The following is an 18,801-nucleotide window of genomic DNA, read 5'->3' on the forward strand; positions in this document are numbered from 1 at the left end:
TTTAAAATTTTACTTTTAACTTACAAAGCACTTAATAACTTGGCTCCTTCATATCTTCAAGATCTTCTTCATATACATACTCCTTCCCGCACTCTAAGATCTGCTTCTGCACTTTCACTTGTTCTGCCACGCACTCGGACAACTTCTATGGGTTCACGAGCTTTTGGCTATGCTGCTCCCCATTTATGGAACTCTCTTCCAGTAGAAGTTCGCAACAGTTCTAGTCTCTCAGTTTTTAAATCTCGTCTTAAAACGTATCTGTTTAGGCAGGCTTTTATGTGATTTAATGTTTTTGCTGTACTGGTTTGATTGTTTAATGTCTTTTTTTATGAATTTTGTAAGGTGTCCTTGAGTGCCATGAAAGGCGCCTCTAAATAAAATGTATTATTATTATTATTATTATAAAACCATCTATCACATAAAGAGAGATATTTCATGTTTACTTCCATTGTTAGAAAATGTGTGTGTGTGTGTGTGTGTGTGTTTATTCTTCAAAAGTGCAAGGCATACAATTATTTTTCTCTTATGTCGTGTTTTTGATTTAGAGGAGTTTGAGGAGTTTTGGCAATATTGCAGTACTTATGTTCTAAAAACAGATCTGATAAAATTAAACAGGATAAACCTGTGAAAGAGAGAGAGATTTGCACAATTAGAAATATTTTCCATATAGTTCAGACAAACAGATAATGTTTAAAACAAGTCAACCATACTTTACCTGTTCAAACTTCTCTCTGCAGCTCTTCAGGAAATGTGGCGGTAGAGACCAAACTGACCAGTTAATTGCAGGTCATCATTTCCATCACACAGTGATATATTCTACAATACAAACACATCAAGGAAATATAAATCACATGATAAAATCACACAGAAAAAAAAAGTTAAGAACTGACACAGACAAAATGGAGGTAAATAGAGGGATAATGTTACAGTATGCTTTACCTTGAATGTCCCACAGGTCTCCATCATCCTCACATCAAATACAAGAACTTCACTGTAAAAAACTAATCAGCAATGCTTACAAAAGGCAGAATGATACACTTTACAGATTTTTTGTAACAAAGGAAAACACACTTTTACACATTTCAACATTGAATATATGAAATCTATAATAACAATATTGTTTTACCATGAAAATCATTCAGATGCTTAACACCATTAAAATGCTTGTGCAGCAGTAACAGAGTATATATAACAATACAATACACAATACATAAAAACATATTTGACATTTATGTACCTGCAACAATTCACAATTCAAGTCGTTCAGTGCATTTTTACAGGTTCACTTCCTGAGATTCAGAGTTTGATCAAGGACACAATGATAATTCGGATCAACTCTTACTGAATTTGAACTGCCTTTTTTAACCACAAAACTTTGTTAACCAGACATTCAAGCATCGGTGTGGAGAATGTACAGAGAAATGTATAATTTTTCAAGTATTCCTGGTAAAAAACCCAGTTAAAAGTTAAAGCTGGATGAACAAGGGAGGTGGTTAAATGAGCTGTTCCGTGAACGATGTATAAATAACGTTTTTGTGCAAACATTTGGAGAACAATCATTATATTACCAATACTGGAATAACCCTGAGAGAACCTTTCAAGAACATTAGCTGAGTTCTGAGATTAACATTCCCTGATAGTGTAGCCTAGATGACAATGCTAAAACTGTACAAATGTAACATAATCAGGCATTCTACAGTGTCAATAGTACAGACTGAATTGCATTTAAATGCTCATTTGCACGTATAGTCTATTAAGAGCACTTGCATCTTGAAAACATATACATTTTCCTAACCAGTTATAAATGAATGTAAACAAACAGATGATATGTCAAGATCACGTTTACATGCACCCAAATGATCTGTTAGTAATTGGACTGATGGCTCAGATGGATTGACAAGCCTTCATGTAAACACCTCAATCAATCAATTTCCATCAGACTAAAAAAGGGTTGTGTAGATCTGAAATGCTCGTATCAACAGGGAAAAAAAAACATACTAATAATAACTTATTACTTGTCTTGAATCTTATGAACTAGTGATGGATGAGAATGAATATTTAGTAAACCTTAACTCTTCTATGCTTTTCTTCTTTCTTTTTTTGGTTTGTTAATTCTCAGGAATTATACTTGAGGCAATATACTTGAGACTTTCTCCTGTTCTGAAAACACATCAAGGAGCCTCTGCACATTTCCACGGTTCTCAGAAGTGGAAGTACTCATGGTTGAGTAAACATGTATAGTGAAAAGATCTACGATAGCGTTTCCACGACTTTGCGAAATAGGAAAATAATGTGGTATTTTGACTGTTTTTCAGATTATCTTCTTCCATTTCCTTTTTCTTAACTTTCTCATCTCTCTTAATGTTCCTTTTCTGTGACACTGTTAAAATCATAATGTTACTGTGGAATCTCAATATCAGCTTCAATCAGTGGCCTATCAGTCTGAGCAGTGGACGTCCCGTTAGCAGCATCCTCCTGTTGATTGTGGATCGGTTGAAGGGGCAATGTTACACCATTCTGAAAAAAAAAAAAAAAAAAAAAAAAAGATTTGCAGAAGGTAAAGCAAATGTTCAGTATTGATGATTCAGTTACACAAACACAAAACAGTGATTTTCTCTCTTATGTTTGCTGAATGTCAAGAGCCCTGTTCTTCATTCTGAAGTCGAACAGCACAAGATCAGCGCTCTCCTAAAGTGTTACTGTGCTGATTTTCAACCTGCTTTGTACTGTTATAATGACGGTAATATATGTAAATGAACAAAGTTTACTCGTTCTCCATGTTACCTGGACCGAGAAATTCATGTTTATTTGTCAGCAAAAGTCCGCCGGATGACACAAAGCACTTTTGACAGCTCCAGGGCTTTTCGTGACAACTAAAGATTGTACTTCTGGATGTTTGTATCCGTGCCCATCAACAGTCGGACTGACATAGGGTTATTAACAGAACAGTTATTGTAAGGGTTTATCACTGAAAACAGTATTGCACTATGTCTACTCTTATAGTTTTTGTATATTTTAGAAATGGTTTCTATTTTTCTGTGATGTCGCGCTGGAACAACAAACACAAAGTGTGGCAATGATAATCTCAAGTACTGTTTATGTGCTTTATTTAATGTTAAAAGCATGCAATGTGACTTTGAATATCATTTAGTGCTCCAGCTTTGTAGCTGTAAAAGCAACAATGGATAATTCACCTCAGATCTTGAAATTAAACAAATGGAAACAAGAACGTTCAAACAGTGAACAAACAAGTGTATTCTTTGACAAAGATTGTTTTAGTAACTCAGTAGCCTATGTATTTGAATAATGTTTAAATGGTGTAATATTTGTGAATTTGATTATATAGCTACTTATCCATTTTCTTGCGAGTGCCGTCAAGATTACTCTCTGGTGCCGTGCACTCGCCAAGAGACTCCGCCCACACGCTGTTCTGATTGGCTGTGGGTTTTGATTGATTTTGACGTATCTCGCAGTCGCGCCGCTTCAAGTGTGGACAGACTAATTATTTGTCGCTGGAATCTTATCGCATCGCGTCTGGTAAGGACAGTGTTATGGTATAAATTAACACTATGGCTTTGTATGCATTGTATGTGATGCAGTTTTGCTTCGGGCTTTAAGTTTTCAGTTTTTTTCAGTTTTTCCCTAGTCTCAGCCTCAGATGTCTCGCCCACAGACTGTTGGATGAACGTCTGATGCATTCGGCACGCTTTTCTATAAACACTTCAGGAGTTCACGTTATAAGTGACTCAAACTCACAGTGCTTTCAGATGAAGCAGCCTTTACAGGGCCATACATCAATGACAAGCTGCGCATAAAAAATAATATTAATGAATCGCATCCTTTGCGGTATCATAATCACGATAAACCAACTAGATTTAAGTGCTATTTCATGTAAATTGCAAATAACCGTGCAGCCCTATACCATTATGACTACTAAGTTTGCTAAGTGTTTCTTCCTGTCAGTATTTGACTCCGGTAAGCGTATCCATAACAGACGGGTGGGAGTGGCCTTTGATGGCAACATGCCCAGTGCATTATGGGTTTTTCTACCAATTTGGCAAAACTGAAGACAACAGACTTTTCCCTACATTTTCTCTAGTCAGGTGGTACCCAATAAAATAACAATAAAATAAATAAATTGCCTTTCTGTATAGGCAACAAGGTTTTATTGAAAGCCCATTTTGCCAGCGGTGAAGTACCCCTTAAAATAACTCAATAATTATTGTTTTTTATCTGTGTTGATTTCTGAATGAGACCACACTGGGTTTCAGACACACCACCTACAGATCTCTATCTGTTATAAATTCAGTTTTTGCAGACAGTTTCAGAGCTCACAGTATCTCACCTGATCACAATCATGGCTCAGTGTCCAGTTTCCTGTTTAAACAACAACAAACTCTTACTTTGGTCAATTAGAGTAAAAATACACACTTTAATATTTTTAAAGATTCTTTTTGTAAAATACATCTAATTTAAATTATGAAAGATAAGCTGTTTGTAATACTTGCCTTTTTGTTTTGATCTGTAGAGATAGTAAATCACAGCAGCAGCAGCCACAAGCAGAACAGCTCCACCAGCAGCAGCACATATTACTTCTACAGCAGCTGAAGATAAACCTGCATCTGGAACAGCTGAAGACAGACACACATTATTACTAGAGATCAACTGATAATCAACTCTACCAATCTACCTTATTTTTCAACGCAGAAGTAAGGTGTTTTCTGTGAATGTGTGAGACTTGTGTTTTATTACCCGCTATAAGGTAATAAAGAGAAGAAAATATCAAAGTGCAGTAAACTATAAAACTGTTTGCGCTACAAACCAGCTTTTTTATAATAAGACAGTACATTAAAATAATATGGTTAGAAACACCAGTTTTCAAGAGGCATGATGAGTATAGCGGCTAAAAGGCTGAGTAGAGGGATTAAATATTGATGCGTTTCCACTGTTGATCTAGGTAATTTATTATAACATTGATAAGAACAGCAACATCATGATGATGACAGTAAACAAAAAGAAATGAAATGAAATAAATCTAAATTAAATGAAAAAGGTCAACAGAAAGTGAGCGTCCCAGCTACTCACCCCCTTCCTCCATGCTAACCACACGCAAACTAACAGGTAATATGCACCTAAAACAAGTGACGTAACAAACCGAAAGTAAAAATTTCAAAATAAAAGACATCAACCCAAACCTGGCACCTACAATGAGTTTTTTTTATACAGCTAAAAATAACTGGAAGCGAATGACACCGAAAGCCAGACACATTGAAATTACAAATGGAAAATGGCTATATTAGTATATAATGGCTCATTACCTGAAAAATAAGGTGGATACTTTTGACTGACATTTACATCAGTACATATGGAGTCCAAACTCACTTTTTAAACAGGCCACAATGAAAACAATTACTTTTTGGATTTAAATATTGTGAACATTATTTTGGAATTGCTCGAGGTAAAATGCACTGAATGATTAAATGAGACTCACCGGTGACAGAAACACTGAAGCTCCTAATGATGCTGAATCTGCTGCTGTTTATCTGTAGTGTATATTCTCCAGAGTCTGTGTTTCTGGTGTTTGTGATGGTCAGAGATCCAGTCTGATGATCCAGCTTCAGTCTGTCTCTGAATCTCTCTTTACACTGAACATCTGTACAGATCTTACTCTGATCTCCAGTGATTTCAGTGATGAAAATGTCATTAAAATACCATGTTATTGAATCATTCAGTTCTCTCATCACACCAGTGTACAAAGTGACCGATTCTCCTTTCATCACTGACTTTCTCTTCATTTCATCTCGTTCAGCAGCAGAAACACCTGAAACACAAACCAACAGATGATTGGAGGATCTTGTTTTGTGGTAAAAAAAAAAAAAAAAAAAAAAACCTTGAGATGAAAACAAAAAAAAATATGAAAGCAATAAAGATATGAAAGCGATAAAACAGACTCTCTTGACTTTCAGTCTGAAAAGCAACATTATCCACATTTGTGATTATGAAAACATTTTACATGAAACATTTTAGATGTCCTCTATGTTCTGGATTGCTAGTGAACAAAAAAAAAAAAAAAAAAACCTTTTAAACCGATAACAATAGAAGAGTGATCTGAGCTGAGATGACATTGAGAGAAAATGACATCATCAGAATAAAACTGACAAATCTCACCACTACACACACAAAGAAGAGATGAACAATTAATTATGAGCCAAACAAAATAATACAACAAAGATCATAAAGATTGTGAGCTGAGAAATATGTCTGGATTCATAATGTAATGTACAAACAAACAGCAAAAGAACATCATTGATTTACACACTCACTCATCAGACAAACATACATCCAACCATCATGCCGTCCACATCTGACTCATATTTTCCCCTTTTCCTTATCTGCGCATTCACACAACCAGATATTCAAATTCATAATTAATATTACTTATTATTAATATATTAAATAGTGGAGTATTGCCCATTTTATTTTATTTTTTTATTCATTAAAGTTATATTTCCTACATTAAGGTAAAATGTCATGTTTTTCAACAAAACATTGTTATTTATACTCCTGCTGTTTGAACCATATTAACATGCCAAGGACAAAATGCTTTTGGATAATTTTTCCACGAAAAGCTACTTTTTAATGTTTCAATGACAAGAAGGACTGCTTGGATGGGGAAATTGTGTTCTATATTGCTGAAATCCCAGTCTGAGAGATTGAGTTTTAATTGAAATGTTGAACTATGAAGATGACTTGCTCGTTTGGCCGTTCAAACAGATGCAATGACACTTTACATTGTGTACATTGTATTATTACAATACAACCGCATATGCTGTTGTTGGTGTCATTGGATACTGTATATTGCAGTCATTGGATACTGTATATTGCACATTCCGATCACAAAAACCTTCACATTGCCTCTGTCTCAGCTGATCATCCGGGGTAAAAAAAGGTTGACATCTGATGCTGATGCTGCACCAAATATTAGTACAAATTAAAATTATGCTTATATATTTCTTGCTTCTAGCTACCTTTTCAGAGCGGCCCTTAGGGAAATCACCATACAATGTGTCTGGTTGTCATGTGAACTTCACATACTGCTGCTCTACTGTCACAAAATTAATTGAATATTACTTACGGAGAAAAAAAGATTTTAAAGCACCACAGTCACATGCATGTTTATAGAGCATTTACAAAAGCTTTGAACGTGGCTCACACAATCATAATCAAGGACCGGAATTATCAATTTTATAATTGTAGTTAAATATTTTTCTTTTTTTATTTATCCACAGCATGTAAAATACGTACTTAATGTGATTGATACTGGTCAGTGGTCGATTTTAGAAGAATCATTTTAATATGCTGATTTTATGCTCAAAATTATTATTTTCAATGTTGAAAACAGTTGTGTACAATTTTTTTCAAATTTTTTTGATGAATAGAAAGTTCAAAAGAACAGCATTTATTTAAAATAGAATATTTTATAACATTAGAAATGTCTTTACTGTAACTTTTGATCAATTTAAATCATCCTTGATGAATAAAAGTATTGATTTATTTTATTTATTTCCCCCCCAAATAAAATTTTAATTCTTAATGACCCCAAACTTTTGAAGGGTAGTGTTTAATGTTACAAAAGCTTTCCATTTCAGATAAATGCTGTTCTTTTGAACTTTCTATTCATCATAGCATCATGAAATAAAAATGTAAAAAACTGTTTTCAACATTGATAATAATCATAAATGTTTCTTGAGCATCAAATCATCATATTAGAGTGATTTCTGAAGGATCATGTGACACTGAAGACTGGAATAATGATGCTGAAAATTCAGCTTTGATCACAGGAATAAATTACACTTTACTATATATTCACATGGAAAACAGCTGTTTTAAATTGTAATAATATTTCACAATATGACCTTTTGTTTGTATTTTTAATCAAATAAATGCAGCAAAATCACTGAACACAATAATGATGATGTGATTTAAATGACAAGATTTTAATGACTCACCATGAACAGTAACATTGTAGATCGTTTCACTGTCGCTGCTGCTGATGATGATCTTTAATTGATAAACTCCAGCATCTGTGTCTGTGGTGTTTGTGATGGTCAGAGATCCAGTCTGATGATCCAGCTTCAGTCTGTCTCTGAATCTCTCAGTATCTTTATTACACTGAACATCTGTACAGATAAAACTGAGATCTCCATTGATTTGAGCGATGCGAATGTCATTATAATACCATCTAATCTTTTCTTGTTGGTTTGTTTCAACATCAGTGTATAGAGTGACTGAATCTCCATCCATCACGGACACTGCGACTCCATCTGTACCGACACCAGACACACCTGGAGAAGAAATAAACAGATAATTATGAGACAAACAAACTGAACTGCGTCACATACACTAAGGTCCGGTGTTCTGACTGATATTACACTGTCATATTTTACAAACGAAACAAATACAATGACGGATAGTCTTGGATTGATGATTTTATTTGCTGATTAACCAAAAAGATTTGTCAGTTAGGAACTCTTACAATTCAAATTAAATTTCTCTGGTAGCCTATACTGCGCACAGCACACACTCGAAGGCGCGCTCCCTTTTTGATCTGTTTCTCTCACAGCCAATCACAGACACTGTTGCTCTCACAGCCAATCACAAACATCAAAGGTAAACTCAAATGAAAGTTAACAGTAATACAAATGTTAATACACAACAGACACTTATCAGGATACTAACACTATATTTGCTATGTATGCAATGACGTAAGCCTACACATTAAGCTTGGTAACAACATTCTATCGAGTTAATTTCCCAGTCAAAACATTTCGCGCAGACTAACGGTTAGAAGGCTATCTCAGACACGGAAGAAACATACAGCAGCCTATAGGCGTAAATATCTTACCATGGTCGAAACAACAGCACAAGAGCAGAATAAAGAAACGTTTCATTTTCATCAGTTTGTCTAAAAAATAAATGGAGCTTTTGATACAAAAAATTACTAAGTTTGAGTTTGAGTACTTCTTCATCTGAGTTACACCTGACGCTATCATTTTTTTTTTCTTTTTTTTTTTTTTCTGGAGAAAGTGAAAGCAATACTACAACTTCCTATGACTGGGCTTTTTATTTTATTTTATTTTTTATTTATTTTTTTTACATTAATTTATTAAGCTTTCACAGACACAAACAAGAAAGTGAGAGATTCGCTGTAAAACTTATTGTGTAATTGAAGATTTTATTTTAGCCTGAAGCTTCATGCCAGTTGTCAGGGAAGACAAAGGGGAAGCACCAAAGACAATAGAAAACAGATTATGGTCTTTGCGTGTAAGCTTTATCCAGCTCCTGGTAGACTATGTAACATCTGAATCCAATTAGCAAATTTCTTCATTGTAATATTCTTCTAAAACCCTTACATTTTGGTTTAAAAAAAAAAAAAAAAAAAACAAGACAAAACTTGCATTTTAAATGAAAATACAACAACAATAACAATAATACCCTAACTTATTTCTATACCATCGTTTACACTCCGAAACACACCATAGTCACTGTAGTTGTCCAACCTACAACCTAAACCCAAGCACCAAAACATAAAACAAACTCTTTTAAATCACCTACGTAACACTAAAAAGTCTTTACCTTTATTAAAAAAAGTGCATAAAATAACATTTGATTTTAATGTGTACTCACCTAATGCAGTATCAAGCAAAGCATGCTGGGAACTAGACTTACTCTTTAGTCAGTTATGCCATTAAAAATGACTCATGTAGTCACAACACTAAAGTTAACCTAACATTTTACACATTTAAGTGAATTGAACAATCAAATTAATGCGTGACACGTGGCAGCAAAGATGCTTATTTTCAGTGTATTAGTTTAGCTCAATCTGTGTAGTTTATCAATGATGCATGATGGGTAAGAATCAGTTTGACCTCTGAACTGTGACTCTTCTTTGACTGTTTTTAGTTTTACAAACAAGATGCTTGTCCATCCAGATAAAACCATGTTTCTATAGAAATCAGACCACAGAAAGTTTCAGTTTGACTCAAAAGATAAGCTGCTAATTTCACACCTCAGTATAACTGGCAGCGTGAGAAACAGTTTTATCTTTTCAGTTTTTTTTTTCCATATACACAATTGATATAATTGATCAACCTATGCATAATTCAACTGAATTCTAAAACCATTTTAAGGTCATTAAGCTCTTTCTACCCGTGCAATTCAAGACGATTCACACAATATAAGACAACTACATTATGAATGATAAAAAATATATATTTTCCACTATTATGATAAAATCTCAATTAGAGCCAGAAGAGTATTTTAATGTCACTACAGGCTATATGACGTGCGTTCAGAATGTGTGAACTAGGAGGGTTACACTGTTGTGGGAGGATTCACACCAGCTTGAGTGTTTTCAGCAGATAGTCACACATCAGACACTGAACTGATGAAAATGTTTCACGTCCTTGTTTTGTTCTGTTTGTGCTGTTGCCACCTGATCGGTAAGTTATAAAACATTTTTACTGCTTAATATTTCAGAACAGAGATTGCGTGTGATCTGATTCGCAGTCAATCTCTGCCACATAATTTTAAAATTGTGATTTGCAGGCCTTTAACAGTGTCACTTTTTGGTGGTTTCAAGTGATTTTAAGGCTTGCTAGTGGACATACTGTATTAAGCATACTCTAAAAATGATTAAAAATACTCCTGCAGTAATCATGAGCAGCGCCATTAGTAAAATTAGTAAAAAAAAAACAATTAACGTGTACAACTACAGCTGACTTGAGGCTTTGTAAACACAACTCTTAATCTGTTCTTGTTTGTTCATCAGGTGTGTTTAGTGATTCAGTGTCAGTGATGGAGAGAGATTCTGTCACTCTAAACACTGGTCTTACTAAAATACATGAAGACGATGACATACTGTGGAAATTTGGAGCTAAAAAGTCTCTTATAGCTAAAATCAGCGTTGGGAAAAACATCTTCTCCACATTTAATGATGTTCCTGATGGGAGATTCAGAGACAGACTGAAACTGGATCATGAAAGTGGATCTCTGACCATCACAAACACCACAACTGAACATGCTGGAGTTTATCAACTAGAGATAAATGGAGCGAAACTGACATCAAAAACATTCAGTGTTTCTGTCTATGGTGAGTAGAAAGATCCTCTGTCTCATCCTTCGCATAGTTAAACTCCGTTCACAAGTTCAACTCAGGATTTTTAGCATTGTGTTGTTTACCACCAAAAAAATGATTTATACTCATCCCTCATTTGGCGGTTATGGTGAGACACTTATAATGGATGGATTATAATTTGGATATAAAGGAAACTTCAGAAGCACTTCAGAGTTTTTACAGTCATTTTACGTTTTTCTGGTGCTGTATTGCCATTAGCAAAGAAGTTGTTGCATTTTAAGGTTTACAGATCGGCCCCATTCTATGGAAGCTTGTTTCCGCCTGTAACGCGGTTAGATGTTGTGGGAAGAAGGAGGCGGGAACCGGCGAACATTCAACACATTTTAACACATTTTAACACCAAAAATAAAACAAATACAAAACTAAAGTAAAAGACAGCAGCACCTCACAGACGACTGCAGTCACATCAAATAAAACATAAACATCAAATAAAATCCAGGCCTGGCCTCTCTCGATCTTCACTCTCGTCGCTCCTCCTTTTATGCTTCCGCTCCTCCGTGAGAGATACGAGACCGGTGCGTCTCACAGGTGTCGCTCATTAGCAATCACGGCCCTCCCACGGCCCTCAGCCTCGTCCTGCTCGCCACACCGCCACTTAATAAAAGATAAAAAGGTTATTGCGACTCTTTATCTCACAATTCTGATTTTTTTTTTTTTCTCAGAATTGCAAGATGTGACCTTTCTGACTAAAAAAGTCTGTCTTTTTACCCCTGCAAAATTGGTCTTGCAATTGCGGGGAAAAGGTCATAAATCAGAATTGCAAGGTGTAAACGTAAAATTGTAAGAAAAAAAAGCAAAATTATTATTACATGGCGGAAACAAGCTTCCATACCATTCAGCGCCTCATTCTAACCAGATTTTTGCTTTTCTGGTGGGCAAATGAAAATACATTTTTGTTGCAAATAACATGGTCAAAAATGCATAAGATTGAGTTTAACTTGAAATTAGCCTGGAATATTCCTTAAAGGGGTCATATAATGGTACATGCACTTTTACAAGTTGATTGTACTGAAATGTGTGTTGGCAGTGCCTGTACACAACCATCATAAAATGATAAAAATCCATCCAGTGGTTTTTTTTAAATCTCCTTATATGTTTGACTCTCTCTGAAATCAAGCCGTTCGACCGTGTGACGTCACACGGTCGGACGCCCCTCCCACGATTGTGATTGACAGCTGCAGCGTTTCAACACAGACCCGCCCTCGCTCATGAGCGAGCTGTCAATCATAGTTCGCGCGTCATTGTTGATACCCTCACTGGAGCGCTGTCTATGAGCATAATGGCGTCTGCGATTGTTCTTCGGTGTAATAAGGAACACAGCAGTCATTTGGATGTTCCTAAATCCGAGCCGTTGAAGATGCAGTGGCTGAGTTTTGTTTTTGAAGCAATATGCCCAAAGGATTGACGCGGGGATTCCCTCACAGGGATTCCCCACGATCGTCTGAGCTTTCCTGTTTGCGTGAATCATTTCACACCAGACAGCTTTACAAACGAGAAAAAAACGGATCGGTACCACTGTGTTCCTGCTGAACCTCCAGAAGTGAGTGTGATGTTTTATTAACCTTTATATTAATAATTATATTAATCTTTGCAAATTTGCAAACCTTGCTGCACGCTTCATGATGAATGCATCTAAGCTTTACACTCCGGGTACATTACGGCATGTTTTCTATGTACGACGTTCTCAATATAATTCATAATCCCACGTTTATAATGAACAACGCGTGGTTATTGTGTTAGATACGGTGTAGGCACAGAACAGAGGGGCGGGGTGAGCAAAGCTCATTATCATTTAAAGACACATGCACTGAAACGGCGTGCTGAAAACAGAGCTGTTTTTGAGCAGGTGAAATTAGTGTTTTCTTACAATACTAATGAGAATTTTTAATTAAAGTATATTACAAACTTTTAATTTAGACCCTAAAGAATCATATTAGCTTGTACAAAAATGGCATTATATGACCCCTTTAAAATATTTATACACTGAAATGTTTAATCATTTTATAGTTTGAGATACACTATATTGCCAAAAGTTTTGGGAAGTCTGCCTTTACATGCACATGGACTTTAATGGCATCCCATTCTTAATCCGTAGGGTTTAATATGGAGTTGGCCAACTCTTTGCAGCTATAACAGCTTCAACTCTTCTGGGAAGGCTTTCCACAAGTTTAGGGTGTGTTTATGGGAATTTTTGACCATTCTTATAGAAGCCCATTTGTGAGGTCAGGCACTGATGTTGGACGAGAAGGCCTGACTCGCAGTCTCCGCTCTAATTCATCCCAAAGCTGTTCTATCGGGTTGAGGTCAGGACAAGGTCAAGGTCAAGGTGGCAACATATCACGGTACCACACTTGAATTCACTGAGCTCCCCATTCTTTCACAAATGTTTGTAGTAAGTTGTGGCCATGGAAGTGATTGGAACACCTGAATTCAATGATTTAGAAGGGTTTCACAATACTTTTGGCAATATAGTGTACACTCAGATCATCAACACACTACACTCAAGATGTTTAGATTTATCCATATTTCTAATTATTCTGTCATGTTTTCCAGCTCCTCTTGTCACTCCTAATATTACCAGAGATTGTTCTTCATCATCATCACCATCATCAAATTGTTCATTGGTGTGTTCATCAGTGTTGAATGTGAGTCATGCGACTCTCTCCTGGTACGCAGGAATCAGTGTATTGTCCAGCATCAGTGTGTGTGATCTCAGCATCAGTCTCTCTCTACCTCTGGAGGTGGAATATCAGGATAAAAACACCTACAGCTGTGTGCTGAACAATCCCATCAGCAACCAGACCACACATCTGGACATCAACACACTCTGTCACACATGTGAAGGTATGATGGTGGTGATATTGACGTTGATTAACAAGCTGATCTATCAAGTTACAGTGCTGATGTTTTGATCCATGTGTGCAATTTGTTCTTTGGCCAAACCAACAAAAGTGCATGAACTTTTAAGTATAGGACAGATAAAACAAGCCCTTCCAAGATTAGACACACATTTTGGTCGATCGGATCACAAGTAGACGAGGAAGGCACATTCCTGTTTAAACCTGGAGTTTTACTCTTTTGTCCACTTTCGACCGCTTCTGTCCTGATTGCTTTGAGGGGAGGGTCTATGAAAACAAACTTTAAACCTCTAACATAGTGTTAGCTGTAGATCAGATTAACAGATTCACTCACACTAATGGCTCATTTTGTCCATTACAGATCAAGGCCTACCTTTATTGTACATAGTGTTGATCTCTTCTGCTGCTGGATCTCTGATGATTGTTGTTATAGTCGTGATCTTCTGCATCTGCAAGAAATGTAGAAAAACAGGTCAGAAGATCAAGCAATTATTCTGCAAAATATCTATTGTCTATATCTATAATATAATTTTGAAACTGTCGTTTTAACATATCTGTGATTATTGTAAATGCAGTTAAGACCCAGGAGGAAGACAAAACTGATTCAGCATCGAGTAAACCAACAACACAACAAAATGTGAGTACGACTCTTTCAGGGCCTATTTTGTGTGTACGCAACGGCTATAAATGAGGCCCCTGGCCTGGTCCTCTCTCGTCTTGCTTTGTCGTCACTCCTCTTATACTTCTGGAGCTTCTCCGTGGGACTCGAGACCGGTGTGGCTCACAGGTGACACTCAGTAGCACGTGTGCCACCGTCCTCGCTCCATTCCCATGGCTCTCGACTTCACCCTGGTTGCAACAATATTTCATAAAAATGTTATAGTTTTATGGTGCGTGTCCACTGACAAGGAGCAGAGCGAGCATTTGCAATTAATTAAAGCTCAACTTCCATAGGAATGAACTGAAAATGCTTGCTCTGATTCACGCAGCATAAACTATTACATTTTTAATGGATTATGTGTTGTGGTCTTGCTCTGTCATTCTCGTCTCTACACCGGTGTATCGTTTGACTGAACTAGATCACTCCTCTTATAATCAATTGAGTTGCAACGTGGAGTTGCGAGATAATGTGATCTTTGGCCTAAATTATCTTTTGTTTTAAATCACATCTATGAGGTTTGTTATTTTAAAATCTCACCCATACAAGGTTTTATACCATTAGATTTTAATTGTAGAAAAAGTAGGTCACAGAGTTTTTACTCATGTCACCTCTGCTAAAGTGTGTCATCGAGCTGCAGCTGCTGTGGTTTATGATTATCTGAGGTTAGATGCAACTTTAGCAGCCATTGGTTGCTTTGTAGACGTGATGCAACAAGTGTCAGTGCTGTTGTGTGAAAGACAGTCATTCTCAGCACAGGCTGTCAAAACAAATCTGCAGAACTTAATCTGTTTGATGATTTAACGGTTTGAAAAGTCATGATTGATGTCATTTCCTCTTCCTGCTCCATGTTAGCATCTATTAGTAGTAGTTTTTCAAAACAAAATTGTCAGTATTTGTATTAAGATTTGCACAGAGAAACATAAGTTTGTAGGGGTGTAACGATTCATCAACTACATCGATGTATCGATTTATATTCCTACGATCCAACTGGATCGATCTGTGCTCGGCAAGTTGGCCTTCCGGATGACATATATCGATCTAATATCGTTTTAAAAGGTAATGAATCGATTGTATCGATACTAGGAAATAGCGCATTGGATTTAAGCACGTTAGACTTTATATGGATGTTTTTTCTTTGCACTTTTAATGATAAAGGCGTTAAACGTTACTCGATTCAGTCTGCCTATCTGTGTCGTCGTCGCCATGCGTGACGCGCAAGTCAGCAAGTCTCTCGCCTCAGAAAAACGGACTGTCCTGTCCTCTCACCCGCTATACTGCAGTAGCGCGCACTCTTCAATTGCACGCGCAAATGCGCCGGAGCGCGCTGTATCACTAAACTAAAGCGCAAAAGAAATACGAGCATGCAACGTCGTAAATTAGTAAGTTAAGAAATAAAAGTAAAATGCCAATAAATTTCGTTATTGGTACGTCATGTGTGTTGCTATTTATCAGGAGCAGTTTCCATGTTTCTTTACCAGTTCTTCTAAGTATTGTGTATCACCATGGTAGCCTAATTGTTGTTTGTTTCCATAACAAAATGCCACTTACTGGTTTTGTATATTTTTATATGACTGTGGTGGCTCATACCAAGATTGTATTAACAAAAACTAGTTTGGGACTGCTATTTAATAGCTTAACCTCGCAGTGCCTACTGTCTATCAGTATTTGTCATATTCTTAAAAAAAAATTGTTAAGTAAAGGGGGACAGAACTTGTGTGTCAACAATTTTTGTGTAAACAAATGTATTATAATAGGCTTATATAATTCCTAAAAAGGTGGGTCGCGGCTTGATGACCATGGGGAAATGTGGGTCCCATGGCCAAACTATTCAAAACATCATTCTATGTTGTGATAATCGTAATCAATAATCACAATTACAATTTCAAGGGAATAATCAACAATTATCATTTTTGTCATAATCGTTCAGTCCTACTTATTAAAATAAAATGTGAATGCATTTTACATTAATTGTTGTTTACTTGTTTGTTTATATCTATAATTAATTGATACCTGATTCTCTTACAAGAATTTTTGGCTAAAAAGTCACTGAATCGATTTCAAGTCACTGAATCGTTTCGGATCGGATCGTTCTAAATGAACCAATATCGTCCTTGAATCGTATCGACAACCATGAATCGCGAATCGAATCGAATCGTTGTTAAAATGAATCGTTACACCCTTATAAGTTTGTGATCTTATTGCCTGTCTCATCAGCAGGTTCCTGACTGAGTTTGTGTTTCCTTTCAGAAATCGAAGACGGAGTCTGTGTATGAAAATGTCCCCAAAAAACGATGATCAAATACCATATCTACTTGAACTTTTTGTTAGAGCTCATATGGGACAATAGCTCACATCTTTGGTTTTATTTACATTTATTCTTGTACAGGATGTCTATATTGTTTTTTTTTTCACAATTGTTATTATTGTATTGTTTAAAATGTTGTTGCTCTGTATTAGTTTAATAGCATCCAGAAACTGAACTAAAATGTTCTATTTTAATCTTATCATATGGAAATGTATTTAACTTTAATTATTAAACAAGAGTGAAAAGGGGAATGAAAAAGAAATGTAAGAGAAGAATAATGTTATACGGTGAGATACCATTGACCATGCTATCTTGCTCGAATAGATGAGTAACTGCGAAGGAATTCAAGGAACCGCATTGAATTGGTTTAAGTCCTATCTCTCTGATAGAACATTTTCAGTGGAGGTAAATTTTCCTTCCTCTTCTGTACCATTAACTTGTGGTGTACCTCAGGGGTCTAATTTGGGCCCGCTTTTCCCCCGCTGTATTTGCTCCCTTTAGGCTTGATTTTTCGAAAGCACAATATTACATACCATTTTTATGCGGATGACACCCAGGTGTACCTCCTTTTAAAAAATACACTCTCTGTTGAACTGTATTGAGGAGAACTGTATAAGATGCTGGCTGGCAACCAATTTTCTAACATTGAATGACTCTAAAACTGAAATTGTAGTTTTTGGACCACCAGCTTCTATTATACAGATAAATAAACATCTGGGTCCTTTATCTGTGAATTCTCATGATTTTCCGTTCTAGGTCCTTAAGGTCTTCACACAGGTTGATGCTGACTGTGCCACGTTCTCGCTTGAAGTTAAAGGGTGATTGTGCCTTTTGTGTTGCTGTTCCACGTCTGTGGAATGATTTTCTGGAGCACACAAGGCTGTCTTCCAATGTTGATAGCTTTAAATCCTCTCTTTTTTTCTTCCCTGGCTTTTGGTTCAATGTAATTTTATGAATTTTTGTGTGTTCCTGTGTGTTTATGTATTTTATTGTCTAAAGTTGTTAGATTGTACATCACTTTGGTCAGCAGTAGCTGTTTTAAATGTGCTCTAGAAATAAAAGTGCCTTGCTAAATCTATTTAGCTATTCAGCTCAATCTCAGTGCAACGGTCTAACAGCGTTTGTCAATGTCAAAATGTTTAGCCAATCAAAATGTGTCTGGAAAGTTCTGGTCCAGACATATATATATATATGGGACGCCTGAAGCTTTCGCCTGCACACTTTCTGAAGCTAAACTGAGTCTGGTCAGTACAGATGGGAAACCTCATGGGAAAACCAGGTTGCTGCTGGAAGAGGTGTCAGTGAGGCCAGCAGGGGGTGCTGCTCATCCTGCAGTCTGAAAGTGAAAGTGAAAGTGATGTGTAGCCAAGAATGGTGTCCCATACTCGGAATTTGTGCTGCATTTCACTCATCCAAATGCGCGACACACACACACACACACACACACACACACACACACACACACACACACACACACACACACACACACACACACATTTAAATTCTTTATTTGAATTAAAAGATAAGCATATATCATGGCATAATCCAAATTTGGCAGAAAGATGTACAACAGCAGCTAATATCTCAGTCCATTATGCACATTAAGGGTAAAGGTGGCACCTACGCCTCCATATGTAGAGGCTACCGATTACTGCTGATACAGAGCAATATCTTGTCAGTTTTTTGGCCTTGTTCTTATGTAGTCCGCAAATCTGCAGGCCTCTTACACACAACTTGTGCACATGGCCTAAACTACCAAAAATGAGGGCAATAACTTTAC

At 36.4% G+C, this 18,801-nt stretch overlaps 2 protein-coding genes across 3 annotated transcripts; one reads left to right on the forward strand and one right to left on the reverse strand.

The window, feature by feature from the left end:
- Positions 1-1,085: 1,085 nt before the first annotated feature.
- On the reverse strand, positions 1,086-9,172 carry LOC311294713 (uncharacterized protein). Of its 2 annotated transcripts, none has more exons than XM_084415726.1 (6): positions 8,537-8,653; positions 8,010-8,345; positions 5,492-5,821; positions 4,509-4,631; positions 4,346-4,377; positions 1,086-2,517 (listed from the first exon to the last, which is right to left on the reverse strand). In XM_084415726.1, the coding sequence occupies exons 2-6, from the start codon at positions 8,302-8,304 to the stop codon at positions 2,398-2,400; spliced, it is 900 nt and encodes a 299-aa protein (XP_084271852.1). In that variant the 5' UTR covers positions 8,305-8,345; positions 8,537-8,653; the 3' UTR covers positions 1,086-2,397. The 2 variants fall into 2 exon arrangements, with proteins under 2 accessions (XP_084271852.1, XP_084271851.1); XM_084415725.1 differs by lacking the exon at positions 8,537-8,653 and adding an exon at positions 8,906-9,172 and having other exon boundaries at positions 2,103-2,517.
- A 1,224-nt stretch (positions 9,173-10,396) lies between these two features.
- Positions 10,397-18,097, forward strand: LOC311296233 (SLAM family member 5-like). The gene is made up of 6 exons (XM_084417908.1): positions 10,397-10,502; positions 10,832-11,152; positions 13,751-14,041; positions 14,417-14,527; positions 14,631-14,692; positions 16,964-18,097. Exons 1-6 carry the CDS (start codon positions 10,448-10,450, stop codon positions 17,009-17,011), a joined length of 888 nt encoding a protein of 295 aa, XP_084274034.1. The 5' UTR covers positions 10,397-10,447; the 3' UTR covers positions 17,012-18,097.
- The last annotated feature ends 704 nt before the right edge of the window (positions 18,098-18,801 follow it).

Source organism: Rutilus rutilus (genome assembly GCF_951802725.1).
Source record: "Rutilus rutilus genome assembly, chromosome: 8".
NCBI classification, from domain to species: Eukaryota; Metazoa; Chordata; class Actinopteri; order Cypriniformes; family Leuciscidae; genus Rutilus; species Rutilus rutilus.

Excerpts from the sequence above, each read along its gene's own strand:
- LOC311294713 (XM_084415725.1), bottom strand. The coding sequence starts at position 9,053 with ATGATAGCGTCAGGTGTAACTCAGATGAAGAAGTACTCAAACTCAAAC. Across the intron at positions 8,346-8,905 it reads GTGCTGTTGTTTCGACCATG|GTGTGTCTGGTGTCGGTACA; the intron begins GTAAGATATTTA and ends TTTCTTCTCCAG. Across the intron at positions 4,378-4,508 it reads CTACAGATCAAAACAAAAAG|GAAACTGGACACTGAGCCAT; the intron begins GCAAGTATTACA and ends TTGTTTAAACAG.
- LOC311296233 (XM_084417908.1), top strand. The coding sequence starts at position 10,448 with ATGAAAATGTTTCACGTCCTTGTTTTGTTCTGTTTGTGCTGTTGCCAC. Across the intron at positions 10,503-10,831 it reads GTGCTGTTGCCACCTGATCG|GTGTGTTTAGTGATTCAGTG; the intron begins GTAAGTTATAAA and ends TTTGTTCATCAG. Across the intron at positions 11,153-13,750 it reads ATTCAGTGTTTCTGTCTATG|CTCCTCTTGTCACTCCTAAT; the intron begins GTGAGTAGAAAG and ends CATGTTTTCCAG.